Below are 18,421 nucleotides of genomic sequence, written 5' to 3' on the forward strand. Positions count from 1 at the left end.
ACCTGAGGGCACGATCGTTGGTGGCGCTGGAAAACAAGGTGGCTTGCAGAGGGTTGGTGGGCAGCGCTGGACGGAGCTTTGCCTCCAGTTTGGGTTTGGATCTGAGATGCCTGAACTTGCTTGTGCTGAGCGATGCCCTTATCGAGAGGTAACGAAGAGCTGCCAAGTGCAAGCACTCAAGCATCTGGTTTGTGTTGGGACAGTCCTGTAGCTGTCTCTTGCCAAAAGCGGATTCAAAAGGTGGGTCCGTGCCCTTAATAACAAAGGCTGGCTTCAAAATTAGTTTTCTGAGAGCTAATTGATGTTGGATTCTTTTCGGTTTAGTGCAAACAGCACAAATTTAGGCTGAAAATGAGGGAATGGCCTCTTTCCAGCTTGGGAAAGCGGGGAGATGAACTTCTCCCTTGACTTTTCTTCCTCTTGTCACCCTCAGAAGACCGAGTGGCGGAGGAGACGGAGGAGGTGTTTCGGAGCTATGCCTTCTACCGCTACCAACAGGAGAGGGAGGAGAGAGGGGAGGAGGTGCCCATGGACCCAGAGATTGTGGAGATCCAGCAGGAGCTGGGCAGGTAACACTGTTACCAACCGCATGCACATCCCTCAACCCCATCCCGAGCCAGGCTGCAGTACAGACACCCCTCAGTCCTGCTTACTGGTCTTGCTGACCTGTCCATAACATCGTCTTCCCCCTGGGCAGCACCGGGAGCCTGGTGGGAAGGCGCCTGGCCATCATCGGTGATGACATCAACGAGCGGTACGACGCGGAGTTTCGCTACATGCTGAAATCCTTGCAGCCCACCAAGGAGAACGCCTACGAGTACTTCACCAGAATAGCCTCCAGGTAAGGCCACCGGCTCCCTCGGCGTGGGCTGGGCACCTTCTCCTGCAGAAACCCAGGGAAGGGAAGATCCGACGGGATGCAATGCAGTCGGTTCAACCCTTGCCCCCACCCCGGAGCAGCTGCCTCCCCGGCTGTGCCCCAGCACACAGACCCCGTCCCTTCAAAAGTTTCACCCACCACCCCCGGGCTGAGCTCACCATCACCGTGATGGGTCCTGTGTTTTCTGCCTGTCTGCTCTTCCTCCTGCACGCTGTTCGGGTGGTCTTCACCTGACAGTCATCTCACAGTCCTTGCGCACGCTGGCCGGGCTCAGAAGGTTTGGGGGGCATGCCTGGGAAGTGTGGCCCATGCATCAGTAGCCAAAAAACCACCCCAGCTCCCCGTCAGGGCTGTAAGCAGCCCTGGACCAAGGCAGATGTGCTGCTGGTCCCACTGGGGCTTGCTGGCTAGCTGGCAAGTCCCGATGGCTCGGGCTTTCAGAGGCACAAAGCAAAGCTGCAGGCTGTGGGGACGGGCAGGTACCCGCTGCCCTTGGCACATGGTCCACGCGGAACGGGATCAGGCTAAGGATGGGGGATGCTCCACAGGCTTGCAGAGCCGGTGGGTGATGCACACCCAGCTCGCCCACCCAAAGCACAGCGACAGGGTGAAGACCGAAGGGCGAGCACCTGGATAACGTACTGCCCTGCTTGCCTGAGGCACAGGCGGGGATTGAGGTGGCCGTCCAGGGGTTCAGTCCTCCCTCCGCTCTGTCTGTAGGGAACCCAAGGCACTATGCACCTAAAACGGTTTGCCCAGGGGCATGCAGAAGACCTCTGGCACAACCAGAGGAGAAGCCGGGGTCTCTGGGCTCCCAGGCTCCCACCGCTCCTCCGAGCGCGCCTGGCTCCGCTGCGGCCCCATCCCTGCGCACCCTCCGCTCGGTGTTCGCTGTCTAACTGCCTCTCTTCTGTCCTTTTCCTGCTCCCCTGTCCTTGGGAAGCCACGCTGCGCTGTTTTCACCGCTTTGCCAGCCTGAGGCGGTAAACGCACCGCAAACAGGTAAATTAACCTCTGTCCCTCTCTTTGTGCTGCCTGTTTCTCTCTTGTTCCCTCTAACGTCCCTCTGCGACCTGCTCGGTGGCAGCTCCACACCAAGGCTCCGCCGAGAAGACCATTCCCTTCGGCTGTGCAGACAGGGACCAGCAGGACAGGGCACCAGGTCAAAACACAGGGCCTGAGTCTACTCTTTTTTAATTTTCTTTTCCTTCTTGCTTGCTGTGCTGGGAACCAGGAAAAATATCTTCAAAAGCCGGTATAGATCAATCGGTGCCAAAGCTGCCCACAGCGATACAGTTTGTGCATCTGAAACGTAAATCGGGAGCGTCGAGTAGGTGCATTTCAGAGCCCCCCCAGCCCTTGGGAACATCAGTCTAAGGAAAAGCCAAGATTTGGGGCTCGGAGGGGTTTGTCTATGCGGGAAAATTCTGTTCTAACATGTTTCGTCCTTAGATATCCTTAAACTTCCTGACCTGCGGGTATGACCAGAGAAGCAAGGGATGGTTTGGGAGAGGTGGGTGGTTGTTCCTGCTGCTGGCTGCTTGTGTAGCACCAGTTCCAGCGCACCTCGTTCGGTGCCCTTGCCCATGCAAACACAGGACCTGCGGGCAGCTGACGATCCCTGCATTTGGATGGAGACCTGTGGGAAAGGCAGGAATGCTGGCAGGTCAGCAACAGGCATCGCAAAGCCTCCCCTCCAGCAGTTCAGAGGCTGTAGGCAGGATTTGGAAGCTCCTTTTCCCTAGGACATCCCTGGCTGAGGCAAACGGTGGTTGCGACTGAGGCCACGTTTGTTCTGCTCTGAAAGCCCGTCCTGGTGATGGGGAGCCACGTGTCATCTAGGCACAAAAATCACTGCGCTGTCTGTGCCGCTGGGATGCGCCTGGATGACTAGTGCAGCATCCCCAGCCCTGCTCAGGAACCCGCAGCCTGGGCAACACAGGGATGCGGGGAATGGGGAGGTCTGAGGCAGGGCGGTCGTTCAGTGAGTCAATCGGCTTCGTTGCAGCTTGTTCGAGAGCGGCATTAACTGGGGCCGGGTGATCGCGCTGCTGGGTTTCGGCTACCGCATGGCCATCCATGTCTACCAGCAAGGCATAACGGGTTTCCTCCGCCGGATCGCCCGCTACGTGGTGGAGTTCATGCTCCGGAACCGCATCGCCCAGTGGATCGCCCAGCAGGGAGGATGGGTGAGCCAGCGGGAGCGTGGGGCTGTCCCGGGGGGTCCGGGGCTGAGGGGGGGCTGTGGCACTGCGGAGGTCGGTGGGGTTACCCGGGTGCAGGCAGAGCAGCGACCTGGCCCAGGCAGATCTAACACGCTGTGGTTATTCTCCGTTTCCCATTAGGTGGCTGCACTCGAGCTGGACAATGTTTACATGAAGTACATGCTGGTGGTGGTGGCCCTGGTCATGGTGGGGCATTTAGTGGTACGACGCTTCTTCAGGCCCTAACTAAGGTGGGGGCAGAGGCTGGGGGGGGTCCGGCCAAGCTCGCTCTCACATCTCTGCTCTGCATTGACGTCTCCTGAGAGAAGGGGGATTCAAGGAACCTCTGAGAGAGAGAGCGGCTTGGACCTGCGACCCTCCCACCGCAAAGCCCAGGGTCTCTGCCATCTACACTGACACCACCGGGAGCTATGGAGAGAAGCGGGGGGGGGGGAGGGGGAAGGTTCAACTTTGTTGTCTGTTTTATGCCTTGCTGGCTGCCGAGGACAGAGCATCGCTGTGACTCCTGGCATGCAGGAGCAAGGCAGAACGGGCTCCTCTGGAGTCAAGACTCTGGGGGAACAAGGACATTGTGGTAACATACGCCTGTGTGTGCGTGTGCAAGCGCGTGGGGCTTGTCCGTTCCTCGGGGCTGGTGCACAGCTCCCACGTGCCGACAGCTCCAGCCCAGCCCATGCCTGCATTTGGAGAGGGATTGCAGCCTTGGTTGCTGCAATCGTTGTCTGTACGTCACTGGAGGGGCAAGCCAGCATTAATTAGCCCGTGTGGGGCTTGCTTTCACCTTCCCTCTCTTCCTGAGCCCAAGTACGTGAGCCCTCTCTTTCCTTTTAACAAGCATCCCTTCCCCTTTTTAAAGAAACACGCCAACTACCTGTCCTCTGACAATCGATGGGCCCCCTGGCAGCGCTGGTTTGCCCTGCCACAGCCCAAGCCTGGAGACCTGCAGCTCTCCCGTGGCTGATGCAGGTGCTGGGCTGCAGCCTCCCAGCCCCGCCCCCCCCCCCCCTCCCCCGAAGAGACCTAGGAAGCACCAGCAGGTTGCCAAACACTAAAAAGTTTTGGGGTGACTAACGGTGGGTGTAGGCAGCCTGCCTGCCCTCCCTCCGGTTCTGCTGGGGGCTTCCATTCAGTAGACCTGGATGCTGGCAAGCGAGCAGCCCAGTTGTGACCAGTTGGTCTCCCTTGCTCTTAGGGGGAGGCACTGGAGTCGCATCCCATCCCTGCATCAGCTCTTTGTCCTCTGAGCTCAGCTGGGCAGGATGGTGCAGGCATGCCCTGGCTGAGCTCAGGGGTGCAGTGTTTGACCGCTGCCGGGACAGCAGGACCCAGCCTCTTCTGGGCACAGTGTCTTTGGGACGTGACTTGACCTTGTTCCGTTCACAATTAACGCTTGAGCATGATTTTGGGGGGAGGGAGGGAAGCAGGCTCCACTCTCCCATCTTTCTGGCTTTTGCAAAATAGGGAGAGCATCTCGGCGTGGACCGCACAGTTTAGCTCCGTTCTTCTTAACTCCAGGTGACTCTGTAAGGCTTGAAACTGTGACTGGCCCTGTCTGAGCCAAACTTGCCCTATTCCAGCATCACCCGGCTCCTAGAGCAGGTCAGCCAGCTGGGGGAGGGGACCAGAGGGACCTCGGGGATAAGAAATGAGCGGTGGTTCCATGTCTGGGCTCCTCTCCTAATGCAGACAGCCCTCCTGGGCTGGAGACCAGCACCATGGGAGTCGCAGCTCCGTAGCCCTGAGCCCTCCGGAGCCTTCCCACCGTGGCTGGAGCAGAGAACTTGCCGGCATCGCTATCGCAGGACGGGCTGAGCCACCGCGACAGACGGTGCTCCCGCTCCTCTATGGCACGGGGGTGGCCAAAGGGGGACAGGGCCACCCTGCCTGGTGTCACCCTGAGAGCCCGGGGGGAGGGTCAGAGAGATCTCCAGGGCAGCCCCTCCGCCCCCTGTAACAGAGGCATTCCTGACAGACAGCTGTCTAACCTGTTTTTAAAACCCTCCAGTATTGCCTCCCCGTATCGCTCGTTCCTACCTTGATCTTTACCTTCAGATGGATTTTTTTTTTTCTTCTCCTCAATGCCCGTCCCTTGCTGCAGTTTAGGGTTGTTCCTGCACGTCCTGTGCGAGGCACAGGGACAGGACACCTTGCATCCTTGCATCCTTGCATCCTTGCATCCTTGCATCCTTTCTCCTCGCAGCTGCAGAGGCTTAGCAGGACCAGCCATAATTTAGTAACACTTAACGTCCCTCCTGTTCCTGCTGCTTTTAACGTAAGAATAGCAAACTTTTCAGCCTGTTCCCATATCGTGGTCTCTCTGTGCTTAGCATTTTGACCCTGCCTGTTTCTGCAGCATCCCTTTCCCTGGTGGAGTGCCCTGGCCTGTGCTTAATAGAAAGGCATTAAAATATTTGCTGTAATATTCCTCTTCTATATAGCTCTGGTTTGGTTGCTTTATTTGTTGTAGCTGTTCTGAGCAGCACAAACCTCCCGTGGATTGTCTGTGCTCAGGTTTTGCGGCTGTGCTGACTCTCTCGGAGCAGCTGAACGCCTGCCTAGCTCATTTGTCCCCTTGCAAATGTATTTCTTGGCATTTATCCACACACAACTTCATTGACCATCACCTGTTTACCCATCTTGAGCAGATCTTGAGATTCCCTCAAGATCTCAAGACTCTTCTCTGGTGTGAGCACCAGTTTAGCCACCTTAGCATCATCTGCAGTGGCCCATCCCCACTCCTTACCTTCTTTTCTGGGTGAAAACACCACCAGATGGAGCCTTTTTGCCACGATGAAAATGAACTGTTAATTGTTCTTCTTTTCTTTTAATCAGCCACATTATTGGCACGTCACCGTCCTCTAAGCTGGTTCTCTGGTTTGGCTGTGTCTCCAGCAGGACTTTTTCAGAGGACCTTGGAAAGAAAACAATAGATCAGCTTTTATCCACTACTTTACCGACAGACTCCAAGAACTCTAACAGATTGGAGAGAACTTTTGCTTGTACAAAAAGCCATGCTGTTTGTAATTTATTCTCATCTTCCAGATAAAGCGTTTCACCTTGCAATCCAAATCCAGCCGTAAGGCCAGCAGACTTTAAAGAAAGAACATTTTTTCAGCTTTAGGGTAGATGCTCAAGCCTTAGCAAAGTCTGTGATACCAGGACAGAGAAGAGAACTTTTAAAAATAGGTGCTGTAGCAAAGGAAAGTTTCCATTTTATCCGTTTTCTCAGGGGATTTGCAGGGAGGATCATCTCAGGATATCAGTATATTGTCTCCCCCTGCTCTCACCTCTCCCAGCCTTCCTGATGATGGTGACCAAGTGGAAAAAGGCTTGAACTGGGACTGTGAATGGGTGACTGGTCTGTAGTACTGTGTCCTGTCACTGGATGGCAACAGCACTGCGGGCACAGCCACCGGGGTGCTGGCTCCGAGGGCAGAGAGGGGCTGAGCTCCCACCCAAGGGGACACAAATCCCCTTCCCCATCCCCCTCTTTGGCCGGGTGACCTCGCTATCCATCCATCAGCTGTGGTCCGTGCACCCGGAGCGATGGGTGCGCACCGTGCCTGCCCCATAGCAAAGGCAGGCATCACTGGTTTGTACTGGAGCGCTGTCGGGGAGTGCTTTAGAGCAGCAAGAAGAGGCAGACCCAAGAGGAGAAGGCTTGGCCCTCCCCAGAAGCTGGTGCTCTCGGCAGGGTCGGTGGGCCCTCGGGGGAGCCGCAGCCGGTATCTACCTCGAAGCCCCACTTGGCAGAGCTTGGGCAGGGGGCGGACAGGGTACCACGGGCTACCCTGGCCGTGTGCATAAGGCTGTTGCTCTGGGACTGGCAGTGCCAGAAGCCATTTCTACAAAAAAAAAAAAAGAAAAAAAAGAAAAAAAAGTACGTTTTTGCTATAGAAGCAAGAGCTCTGAATAAAACTACAATCTTAGAATCAGCCCAGGCTTCCCTTACGGGGCTGAATCAGCCACTTGACTCTGCAGGGATAAAGCCCTGCGTGACTACAATATTTTTAACCAGTGTAAATGTCATTTAACCCCCATCCCAGTCACATATTGTGCCTCGTATGAAAGCAAGCCCTTGTGATGCACTGGATAGCAGGCTCTCCCTGCTGCCACCTTCCTCACTACCGTGATGCTACTCGGGCACCATGTGCCGGGGGCTTTAGCTTCTTCCCCTGGCGAGCAAGGGAAACAGGTGGGAAGCCCTCAACTGGAAAATGAAGGTGGAAGATGAGGAGAAGTTTCCGCTATGGCTGTTCCCATGGAGAGGATTGTTCACGGAATCATTTGGGTTAGAAGGGAAGTCTCACCCCCACTCAAAGCAAGGCTACCTAAATCACTGCAGGGTTTGGTGGGTGGCTGCTGGGCAAGCTGGTTGTTTTCCCAGTATCAGAGACCCAAGCTGGGGCTGCAACTGGGAAAGGACTGGCTCTCCGATGCCTACAGCTTAGCGCACCCACGGGTACCAGTGCCTGCCTGGTCCGCTCCTAGAGTGGAAAGGAAGAGGGACCAAAGAAAAATTTCTGCCATTTCCTTTCTCCACCCAGCCCCGCGATGGCTTCAGCATCACGGTGCCCAGAGAAGGCTGAGGTACACCCCAGAAGCAGCAAAGTGGGGTGCAGGCTGTCCAGTCCGCAGGGCTGGAGGAACCGTGCATGGATACACGGCAGGGCAGGCGGTCACAGCCTCTGGGGGGGCACCGTGGTTCCTCCCCCGGCGTGGCAAGGGGTGCGGGAAGGGACAGGTACATTCGGTGAGGATCTCGTGGTGCAAGAGGCTGCCCCAGGAGAGGTGCTAAGGGAGCACAGCGCAGGGAATTGTCCAGACAGAAAACTTGGTTCAAGCAGAAGCATCTGTGTTCGGGAGGGTCGGCAGGAGAAATTAATCCGGGAGGTTATAACGGGTGCGTTGAAAAGGGGTGAGAGCCTGAAGGAAAATCTCCTTTACTGAGCCTGTTCCTTCTGGATGGAGGAACCTGCCCGAGTTATTGCGCTGTCAGAACCACCTCTCCCTGGGACCCAGCCCCGAGCCATCCCAGCTGAACGTCGGGTGCTGGGGGGTGGCAGGGGCCAGCGCTGCCCCAGAGGAACTGGTCCCTTCACAGTCTGGACTGGTAGCAGCCTGCTCTGTGCGATGGGTTTTACACATATACTTGAAACCACACTAGCAATTCTGGTTCTTCCTTGCCTTTTTCACAGTATCGAAAAGTATGTATTTCACACAGCTCCTTCCCCAGCTCCTCTCTCCACCCCTCCAGGAAGCCCCAGGTCTCTCCCAGCACTGCAGGAAGGGGACGGGGTATATGATGAAGCAATAAAGATGCTTTGCACTGACTCTGGAGGAGGGGGAGATGACTGGTAAAGACCTTTTCTTTCCAGGGGGTGGGGAGGAGAGGAAGACCGCAGGCTGTCCCCGCAGCAGCAGGGAGATGGGGAACAAGCTCTGCCTGCAGACCAGCCTTTCCCCAGGGCAGGTCATTTGAAATGGCAGGCAGAGGGGCTGTGTGAAACACTGCGGGTTGCTTTTACCTGAAAAAAAAAAAATAAAAACAAACCCAAACGACATTTCTTTCACAAATATTCTGTTTTTAAAATGATATAATATATATATATTATATGTGAAAATAAAAATGGTACATGCAGTGCAAACTTTTCCTGGCTGTGCTGAGGGTTTTCTTCCAGAAGCCGTGCTCCGTGGGATGCTCTGGGTGGCTCTTGGGTGCATTATAGATCCCCCTGCACAAATTTGTACAAGGTATTTAATCTCAGTTGCCCCATTAGTTTAAGGATACCGGCCCTTCTTACACTTTTTGTAGTTGGAGACCTAGACAGGGAGAGAAACCTGCCGCTGGAGCTTGCTTTGCCATCCCTGAGAAACAGATGTAGATAATGTAGAGAACCCAGTAGATGCTGCAGGGGTGAGAGGTGCAGGTTACACTGTAGTAACCTGCTCTCTGAGCAGCTGCTGGACCCACCTAGGAGTTAAGGATCTACTCTCCGCTGTGTCCACACCTGCCCAGCAGGAAACAATAAGGATAGGAAATGGCAAAGGGAAAAATCCTTTACGGAGGAGTACGGCAGGGTTGTCATCTGCCATAAAACACTGCGCCAAGGGAAAGGAACACGCGTGTTCTTACCAGAAAAGCCCAACAGGTAGAAGATGGGGAGGTGCTGCCGCTGCCCTGGGTGGGGATGGAGCCATGCCTCCTGCTAACAGCTCCAGCTGAGCGCATGGAGAACTCACGCTGCTAACTGGGACCGGGGCTGGCACGAAGCTGGGAAGCTGGTGCTTCTGCACCAGTCACTGCCCTGGGCTGCCTTCCGCAACCACCAGCCCAGGTCCAAGGCCACTTCCAGCTGCTCTCTTCCCACATCCCAGGATCGGGCACGAGCTCATACCAAGCTGCCCTCCCTCCCTTCCTTGCACTGCTCTCCTTCACTCTGCTCCAAACCTTGCTGCTTGCCTGACTTCTCAGCCCTTTGCAGGACCAGTCTGGGTGCCGGTATCCACCAACCATTCCTACCAGCACTGCAGAGCTCCATCAGGGAGTTGTAATTAGGGGAACAGGAGGCTTTAACACCACTGGGTAGTGTCTGGCAGCTGGGACCATGTGTCTTCTTAATGAGCACGCTCCTCACTAATAAGCACAGACACACACCCCCTGTGCTAACAGCCCCCCCCCCACCCCCCCACCCCGTTGTCCCCACCTGCAGCCACTTCTGCTGATGCCTTCCCACCTTCTGTCACTATTTTGGGGCTGGGATGAACCCCCCAGTGGAGCCCCAGCCTCTTGGTCACTGTGGTGGGAGCAACGAGCCCAGGGCAGCCCCGGTGACCAGTCAGGGGAGATGCTGTCTCCATCAGTCCTTGCTGATGAACACGGAGCATCCTTCCAGTTTCCCTGTCCCCCCTCAATAAGGATCTGTTCTGGTGGGGAGAAGGAGCAGAGTGGGTGGTGGCAGGACGGATGGGACCCGCAGGACGCTGCGGTGTACCAGGGGTGGCTCTGCCTTGTCAGCATGCAGAGCAGCGCAGCTGTCAGCGTTCAGCCAGCTTAGCGATGAATCCAAGTGACTCCACAGCTCCCGGCCGCTGCTCTGTCCCATCCCACGCCATTGCAAATGAGTCTGTCTATCCAAGGGAGCACTGACAGCTTCGTGCCATTGCCCTTCATGCTCCCTCGGCGCCTGGGTTTGCAATTTCTACCTCTGAATGCCAAGGGAGGAGATTCAGAGAGCAGGATGCCTGCTGGGGTGGCCTGGGACCAGCAGGTGCCCGAGGGCCTGAACTCAGGCCATGCCCGTTTTCTGCGGAATTAATCCTGGGGAATGTGTATGGGAGTGTTGGGAGAAGGAGAGGAGCTGAAGGCTCTGGTTATAAATTGCTGTAGAAGCAGCAGGGGCTCAGGCTTTCCACGCAATCAGCCAGCAGCAGATTAAGCATCGGAATCTGAATAAATATTTACCGGCTCGTTCCTGGTCTCTATAAATAGCTGTACACCACAGTTGCCAGTTGGTACTTTGGGACCATCGCAGTGAGATTGGAGCAAGATGAGAGTATTCCCAGTCACGCAATCTTGCACGTACCCGGCTGACCCGATGCTCTGCACACAAAAACACTGCCAAAGCTCCGGCCCTTGCTGTCCCTGCCTCTCCGTGCAAGTAAAGGTTAAACTTTAACAGAAGATAAACGGCCCTAATTAAAGAGCCAGCTGCTCCTGTAATCCACTTTGTGTCCTGCCCCAAAACCAGATCAAGCTCCTAATTAAATTACCAAAAAAAAAAATAATATTAAGGCCACAATATTATTGAAGTATTTGCCTTTGGCCATTCAAATAGAATTGACCCTAAACCAGAATCCAAGATCTGGGAGCGATCTAGATCTAGATCTGGTACTTGAGACAAGTGACCTTATGTCTCAAACTGGGTCAAACTCTGACCCACCCTGAGTCCTGCAGAAATAAAAGTTTTTCTAGTTAACTTCCAGGATATGAAATGAGAGTGGGCAGGAGCTGGGAAATCATGCTTGTTTTTATTATCTTCATATTTGAAACAAAAATCCTTGACTCCCAGGCAGGTTTCCTTCATTTGGCATGTGTTTGAGGATTCTCAGCCCCTGGCTACGATTCAGCACGCTGTCATTGCCGTGTCAGGGACACGCTCGCTCTCGGGGGCTTGGTCACATCCATTCATCTCACGCATCATTTCTGCCACTGCTATCTGGGATTCCACATGGGACCTGGCTGCATCGCCACAAACGAAGTGAAGGAAACAGGCTTTGATCTCCCAGCTGAAAGGGGAACGCGTGCAGCCGTGAAACCCCTTGATTGACGTGAACCGACACTGGCACCTCCGACAGCGCGAGCGCCTTTGTGGCTCGCAGCAAACAGGTCGCTAAGCCAGCGGGTTTTTCCATCCTGAGAACTGGCAGCCAGAGATGCAGCCTTCTCCAATTTATTCCTTATTCCCAGATCTCCCTGACATTCCCTGAACAATCTCCATGCATCATGGTGGTCTGGGCAAATTCAGTCCTGGAGGTCCATCTATCAGTGAGCAAGCGGAGCAAGATGAGCTTGTTCCAGCAGACACGACCGCCCTGACACAGAATCACGGAATCGTTTAGGTTGGAAAAGACCTTTGAGATCAAGTCCAACCGTTATCCATGGATGAAGCTGGGCTCTGCTCTGCTTTCCTGGCAGTCATACAGCTTTCTGGATCAAAGCTGGAGGCTGGCCACATAGCAAGAGCTCTGACACAGCAATTTCATGTCTGCGCTCAATATACCGTTTAGACGTATCCTTATCATCAGATGGCTGTGGGGAATACTGCAGTAATGCAATGCCCTTGGATAGATCTGTGTTGTAAAGGAGCAACCTCTTCCATTGCAGTTAGAAGACTTGATTCAGCACAAAGCAAGCAAGAAATACAGTTTTCCACTTACACCAGTCCTTGAAGGAGACCAAACCATAACCCTGTCTTTATACAAGTAGCATTTCTAATTCCAAACTCCCTCTCTCCAAAAACGCCCTCACATTTGCTAGAACCATGCCTCTGCCCATCAACCTGTTCACCAGAATAGCCAGGGGAAGCTCCCTGGCATTTACCATGTGCTGGGTGTGCTCATCCGGGGGGATTTACACCTGGGATTTTAGGTGGGGTTGTTCTACACTGACTCTGCAGAACCTGCACCAAAGGTCAGAAAGCTGAAACTGGATGAGGTCCGCATGGCTCGGGTGACACCCTCTGTGAACTCCACAGCAGCACTCAATTGGCACGGGATGTTTCACAATCCTTTTTTCCTTGCAATCTTCTTGCAAGTATCTGCAGCTAAACGCTGACAACCTGTGTAATGGCCACGGCTCAGCTGAGCTTCCTCAAAAATAAAGCAATCCTACCATGAAGGCACCAAGGCTTTGCTGAGGCAGCAGGACACTTTCTTAAGAAGAAATGCATCATGTAGCAGCGGGGACATGTGAGTGAGGGAAAGGCTGACCCACAAAGACAGCAAAAATCTGGCACCCGACAGCTTGTTCAGACTTTGAGCCTTGTCTTTAAAGCAATTCATAGATGCTCGGGTTTATGTGCCAGCAGTGCTGCTCCTGCTGCACCCCCGTCTTTGTTATTCCCTGATGCAGATGATGTCAGGGGAAAATGCAACTGAGCATCATTCCCAGCAGAAGCGCTGTGCTTCATCCCCTACAGCTGGCAACTCTTCTGATGCTAAACGGTGATGTTGATGCTCCTGCAGAAGGCTTTTCTGTGGCAGGTTTGTGGGGACCATCGCTGCCAAGGGCGAAGCCACCACAATCAAGAACCGTCTCAGATGCTGAGGAACTGACCTTCCGAGCCCCCAGAGAAGGCCATCAGGAATGGGTACTGCATTTCTCCTGTGATTCCCTACCTGGAAGATGCTCAGATGTGAAGCATCTGCTGTCCTTCACAACCGGCTGCAGCCTTCAGGAGAAGGTGCTGCAAGAGGCAAGAGTCACCTTGCTCACATGCCTCTACATCTGGGGAAAAAAATAAAAAAAAAAAATGGGCTTGTTATGACTCACTAACAAAACAACAACAAAAAAGGAGGTCCTGCATAAGAATAACACCAAGGTGAGAGCTATTAACTCAAGAAAATGATGTGCACTTCAAAACAAATAAATGAAAAAAAACCAACATTTGTCATATCTTCCAAATGTTGTCGTTTCTCTTCCTTTAATGAAAACCTTGGTTTTCTGCAGAATCTCTATCTTTATTTTCCCTCTTCTAGGAATTCCTGCTGGTCCCTGTGTTCATTCACCTTTTCACTTTCTATTTCTGCTAAGACTGAAGAAACACACAAGAAAAACATAGGTTTTCTCCTAACAAAACCTTCTCAAAGCACTTGTTTTGATGCATTTTGGCAGATTCAAAATGATCAGCAAAAACATTTAGACCAAAAAGAAGCAGTCACGGATGTCCTCCCTCCTAGTAAAAAGGGCAAGTCCCTTAAAAGAACAACAAAAATACTCTGATAGAAGTTTCTTGGCCGATCTCATCTTAGGCTGAACTGTCTAAGAAATGCAGCTTTAGAGGGAACGGTGCAGGTCTTGTGGAGGCCTTGAATTAACAAATTAGTGCAGAAAACTCCTTCCACTGAAAATCCAAGACAGCTGGTCCCTTTCTTCATAATCACCAGCAATAACCTTGCAGGCTGAACCGGTGCTTTCCCTAATACCTGGAACAAAGGTTGTTTCTAGTTTTTGTGCTTCCTGAGCTCTGGGCAAGCCAAGGGCTTGACAGATTCCCCAAACCTGGAAAAGCCCGTGGGAAAGACCCTGACCTCCTCCCGCTGCTGGCTCAGCAGTGCTTATAAATCCCTCGGGAGGCATCTGCAGGAAAGGGCTGTGCCATCCCACTCCAGGAATAAGAGGCATCCAGTCTCCTAAAGTTCACCATCCACTGCCTGTGACCAGCGCTTGCCGCCTTTTCCCAGTTCACTGCCTGAACCACCTGGGTGGGGAAACATCCCCAAGTTTTTCTTACGGTCACAGAAAGCACAGTTAAGGGTCCAGAGGTCACCTGCTGCTTTTTTAAGACCTCAGGGTGGTAAGCGCTGCCCCTCAGTTTCTGGTTTTCCTCTGAAAGTCCCAGCAGGAAAACCCTCTCCTCAATTTTTTCATAACTGGTGAGCGTCATGCCCTCACTACAAAGCCTTGCCTGGCTGGAAAACTGCACCAGGGTAATTTAGGGCACATCAGCACATGAAAGTGAACTTGATTTAAGTGAGAGCATCATTTGACACTGCAATAGCTTTTCTCAATTAACTCTGCATGGTGGAAAGACCTTGAAAAGCATTTTAAACTTCTATATTAAGGCATTAGAAAATCCTTTGTGAACACTATTTTTCTGGCTCACTTTAAACCTGATCCCCCCGCCTGACATTAATACAAGGGTTGTGATCATGCAACCACAGAACTAAGCAGCCGAGTTGTGATAACACTTCACCCACTGCAATACAGCACCCTGCCAGTGGCTTTGTGTCATTTCTGCAGCTTGGTTTGTTGTTTTGGTTTTGGTTTTTTTTTGGCTGAGGCAAGGGCTAAGTCCTGAGACAAAAATCCAGCCCTTGGCATCCCCAGGTAGCATCCTGGCCGTGCCAGCAGCCCAGCATCCTACGTGCACCAGGCAGTACCAGTGGACGACACAGCACGGCATGGTCAGGGGTACCAGAATTTCATGCTCTCGCAGCTTAGTCTGCTGCAGGTCACAATTAGTGCTAACAAGGACTCCGGTAAAGCTGGTATGACTGGTCACGGCAGTTGAAGGCAAAATATTTTATGTCACGTTAGTGCTGGGCTGGGTCTGTGCATGTGGTTAATTAAAAAGGCTCAGCTAGAGAGCGGTAATTTGTTAAGCTGCATAACCTAATTGCTTGCAATCATCTGCCTGTCCCCACACTAAGCTACTCCTAACATGAAAGAAGGCGTTGAACCGTGTCCGTTAAAATTTATTCTTTTGGCTACTGAGGTGCAACTTCTGCGTGCAGATAAGAGCAAAGCATTCCCCCCGGCGGTTATCGCCTGCAGGCAGTTCCGCACGCCAGCCCTCACCGGCCCTGCTGCCGACAACCAACCAGCCCCACGGCAAGGTCCAACATCCAACATTTCCCTCAAAACTCAGCCGGAGCTTCCAGCTTGACCACTGGGATGCAGAGACCCCAGCCCCGGGGGAGCCAGGCGAGCCCCGCAGCTGGGGTGCACCCGGTCCTCCCCGCGGGCAGAGGGAAATCAAAGGCTGAGCCCTAAAAATTTAAGGAGTTTTTTTTCTGCTCTTCACCTCCCAACCGAATTTATTCCTGCAATTAGCTGTCATCAGCCAGCACCGAGACAGCATCTTGCGCCTTACAGCGGAGCCAGTGCCCCGGCGCATCCAGACGCAGCGGTGTCCTGCGGGCAGCACCCGGTAACACACTGAAAACTGGACTTTACTCCCCAAAAAGATCTGTTTTAAAATCCCCTCTAGCGGACAGATTGTGGAAATTCAAGCGGTTGAATTTCAAGTTGAATTCAAGTTCAACTCAGCCATCCACATCCAAGTTCTGAGGGACTGGGAGCCACTGGCCAGCCCAGGGCCACTTCAGCCCAGGCAGAAAAAAACCAATTGACCAGCTGGAAATTCCTACAGCATTTCATATTACCCAGAATTTTTATTTCAACATAACTGAAAACTTTTAAAAGACAAGCTTTTATTCATTAGAAATAAAACTAGGGGATTTTTAATCTTTGAAAAATGGCTTTTCAGAGAGAGAAATGCAATGTTTTATTCTGCAGTGTCGAGGCTGGCACGTTGGAGTTGCTCAGGAGAAGGTGATGGCCACGGAGGCTCCTCCTCGGCCACGGCCGTGTCCTTTGTGGCACACGGCGGGCATGCTCACGCTCTCCTCAGTGCCACAGGACGAGTTTATTGCCTATGTAAATCAGAGAAGCTCCGCTGGCTTCCGAGGAGCACTGCAGATTTATGCCAGGAGCTGACCCGGCATCTCTATTTTCAAAACTAGGGCAGATTGAAATATGCTGTTTTTCAATAATATATTCAGGTTAACAGGGCTTTTATATTTGGGCAATTAATCTTGCATAGACTGAGAACCTCTTGGGACAACGTGCAAAGGTTGCTAAGAAGAAGAAAACAAACAGTTGTGTAACTCAGTTCCCCCATGTCTTTTTTTTTTTTTTTTTTCACGAAAACACATTGCAGCGATATGGCAGCCATCCGAAAACCCAGCAGTAATATTACTTGAATAATCCGAAGCATACCAAGACACAGGATCGAAAACATTTTACCAAGAGGTAGTATTACCTCATCTTGTATTACTGTAAAATGATTCAAACCAGAAATATTGAGACATAAATCTGAGGTAACAGAGGAAAACCAATATTGTGATAGAGAAACTCTTTCCGGATTCTTGCAGGACTCTCCCCCCCCAGCCCACGGCGTGTGCTCACACGCAGGATGGGGCACGCACACACGCCTGGCTCTGTCACCGTGTCCACGCACGTCCTTGCAGTAGATCTGAAACCACCCTGGCTCCCAGTACTGATCCCTGGCTGGTGCCACAAGACTTCCCAGACCTGGTCCTTGCCTTTCTGCCCCCCTCCCGCTGCCCAGCAGCCCTGCTGCCATCTGCCAGCATCTTCAGCTCAATGACCACCTACTGAACCCCGTAGCAGGGCCTCTTCTGGCCTTCAGACAAGCCAGGGGGACCGTATCTTCTTGCCCAGGGCACAGACACCTGCCCAGGCAATGGCGTCCACCTGCTGTCATCCACTTTGGGCAGATTTGTTATGTATTATCCCATTTTTCCACACATCTCCATATCCTCTTATATCCACACACCTCCATATCCTTTCACATCCTTCATAACCTTCATACCTTTACCCCTTTCTTTGCTCTAAAGCTCGTCTAGGACCGATACCTGACTTTTAGGCCTGTAATCACCTCTGCTATTTTTTTCTTCTTTGCACCTGCTATTCCCCAGTCACGCAGCAACATCCCAGCTTCACAGATTCACCGAGATCCACGTGATTTGTCCCTTAGTTTTTAATTCTTCCAGCATTATTACACCCTAGACCAGCCTGGGAATACAACTGCTACATGTCAAGCAAACTAGTAATCGTGGGTTTGTGCTCAAGCCTGGGGAGAGAAATACTTACCAGCTAAAAAATGTGGAATTGTTTGCTTCCTGACCAAGTTGCCTAAGCCTGGGGAAGGTTTTGCTACCCAGCGATCTGCACCACGACCGCTTCAGCCGAGAAGTGGCCAACTGCAACGGAAACCATCCAGTCACATATAGTAGCCGCATCGTTGCACGACAGAAGTTTCCGATCGCAAATAGCAACGGACTCTGAAGGAATACGCGGATGGCTACAGCTTGATTAATGAGTGCTGCATCTGTTATTTCAAAGTGGCAATTACACTGTATAAACACACCACTGCAATAGCAGTGCATTGATTTATGCTAGCTGAAAATCTGTCCCTTTACATCGTTTTTTACTTTCTTTCCTCCTCCCACAAAAAATAATTTCCTTCTGAGCCCAATAAAACAGAAGATCTCATTGATTCTGTGTTATAACAGTTATATTGCATTCTGCTAGGAGCCAGAAATTCTGCTTCTGGCCATGAAATTCAGGTAATGACCCATAAATGAAGTAAATTAGTGTTTCATTTCCCATCCCTTGCAGACAGCTTACTGATGGAAATTGATTTCTAGCTTTTTTCTTTTTCATTGAACATGCTTGTGCAACGTCTTTATTTCAGATTCAAGTGTTTTCCAGTGAATTTTAGCCAAAAGGCTAGTGCGCAGGCGACCACCGAAAGCATCTGGTTAATCACTGTTGTGTAAAACAGCGCATGGGGGACTGGCACGGCAGGGATACCCTCGCACATCCAGCAGGCTCCTCCTGCCCTGCTCACAGCCACCGACACGCTCTGGGATAGATCCTCGCATGGGGTAGAGCAGCAGAGCTTGCATCCATGGAACACGCACGGAAATCCTGCTGTTATGGACCTGATCCCTTATGCAACGGGGATGTCCATGTGAGAAATGACCCTGTTCATTTGTCCGCAACACGCTTTAATTTTTACTTTTGCCTGCCCAAAGCACTCGCAGGCGGGTGAAAGGGTGCTCCTCTGCCACCCTCCGCAAGATGCTGGTCCTCAACCCCAGCCAAGAGCCTCAGATGTCCCATCTCGACGGTGCCTGGACCAGAAGCGGGTCCTGCCCTCCGCCCCTTGCTCAACCACCGCCAAAGCCCCTGAAATCCTCGCCCAGCGTGGGCTCTCTTGTG

At 52.5% G+C, this 18,421-nt stretch overlaps 1 protein-coding gene and 2 long non-coding RNA genes across 3 annotated transcripts in view; 1 reads left to right on the forward strand and 2 right to left on the reverse strand.

Moving 5' to 3' along the window:
- LOC114018060 (uncharacterized) overlaps nt 1-1,280 on the reverse strand; it is a 25,649-nt gene extending 24,369 nt beyond the window's left edge. Inside the window, exons 1-2 of the long non-coding RNA XR_003563471.2 lie at nt 1,039-1,280; nt 667-883 (exon numbers count right to left, since the gene is read on the reverse strand). This is a non-coding gene — a long non-coding RNA (uncharacterized LOC114018060). The remainder of the gene's footprint in view (nt 1-666; nt 884-1,038) is intronic.
- BAK1 (BCL2 antagonist/killer 1) overlaps nt 1-8,654 on the forward strand; it is an 18,993-nt gene extending 10,339 nt beyond the window's left edge. The window contains exons 3-6 of the mRNA XM_055728036.1: nt 434-569; nt 698-841; nt 2,889-3,069; nt 3,226-8,654. Coding sequence (XP_055584011.1) covers nt 434-569; nt 698-841; nt 2,889-3,069; nt 3,226-3,330 — 566 coding nt within the window. The 3' untranslated portion in view covers nt 3,331-8,654. The remainder of the gene's footprint in view (nt 1-433; nt 570-697; nt 842-2,888; nt 3,070-3,225) is intronic.
- On the reverse strand, nt 5,935-17,841 carry LOC129737469 (uncharacterized). The gene is made up of 3 exons (XR_008735367.1): nt 17,288-17,841; nt 13,006-13,114; nt 5,935-6,016 (listed from the first exon to the last, which is right to left on the reverse strand). It is a non-coding gene; the product is annotated as an uncharacterized LOC129737469 (long non-coding RNA).
- Nucleotides 17,842-18,421: the final 580 nt, after the last annotated feature.

Source organism: Falco cherrug, chromosome 16, assembly GCF_023634085.1.
Source record: "Falco cherrug isolate bFalChe1 chromosome 16, bFalChe1.pri, whole genome shotgun sequence".
In the NCBI taxonomy this organism is placed as follows: Eukaryota; Metazoa; Chordata; class Aves; order Falconiformes; family Falconidae; genus Falco; species Falco cherrug.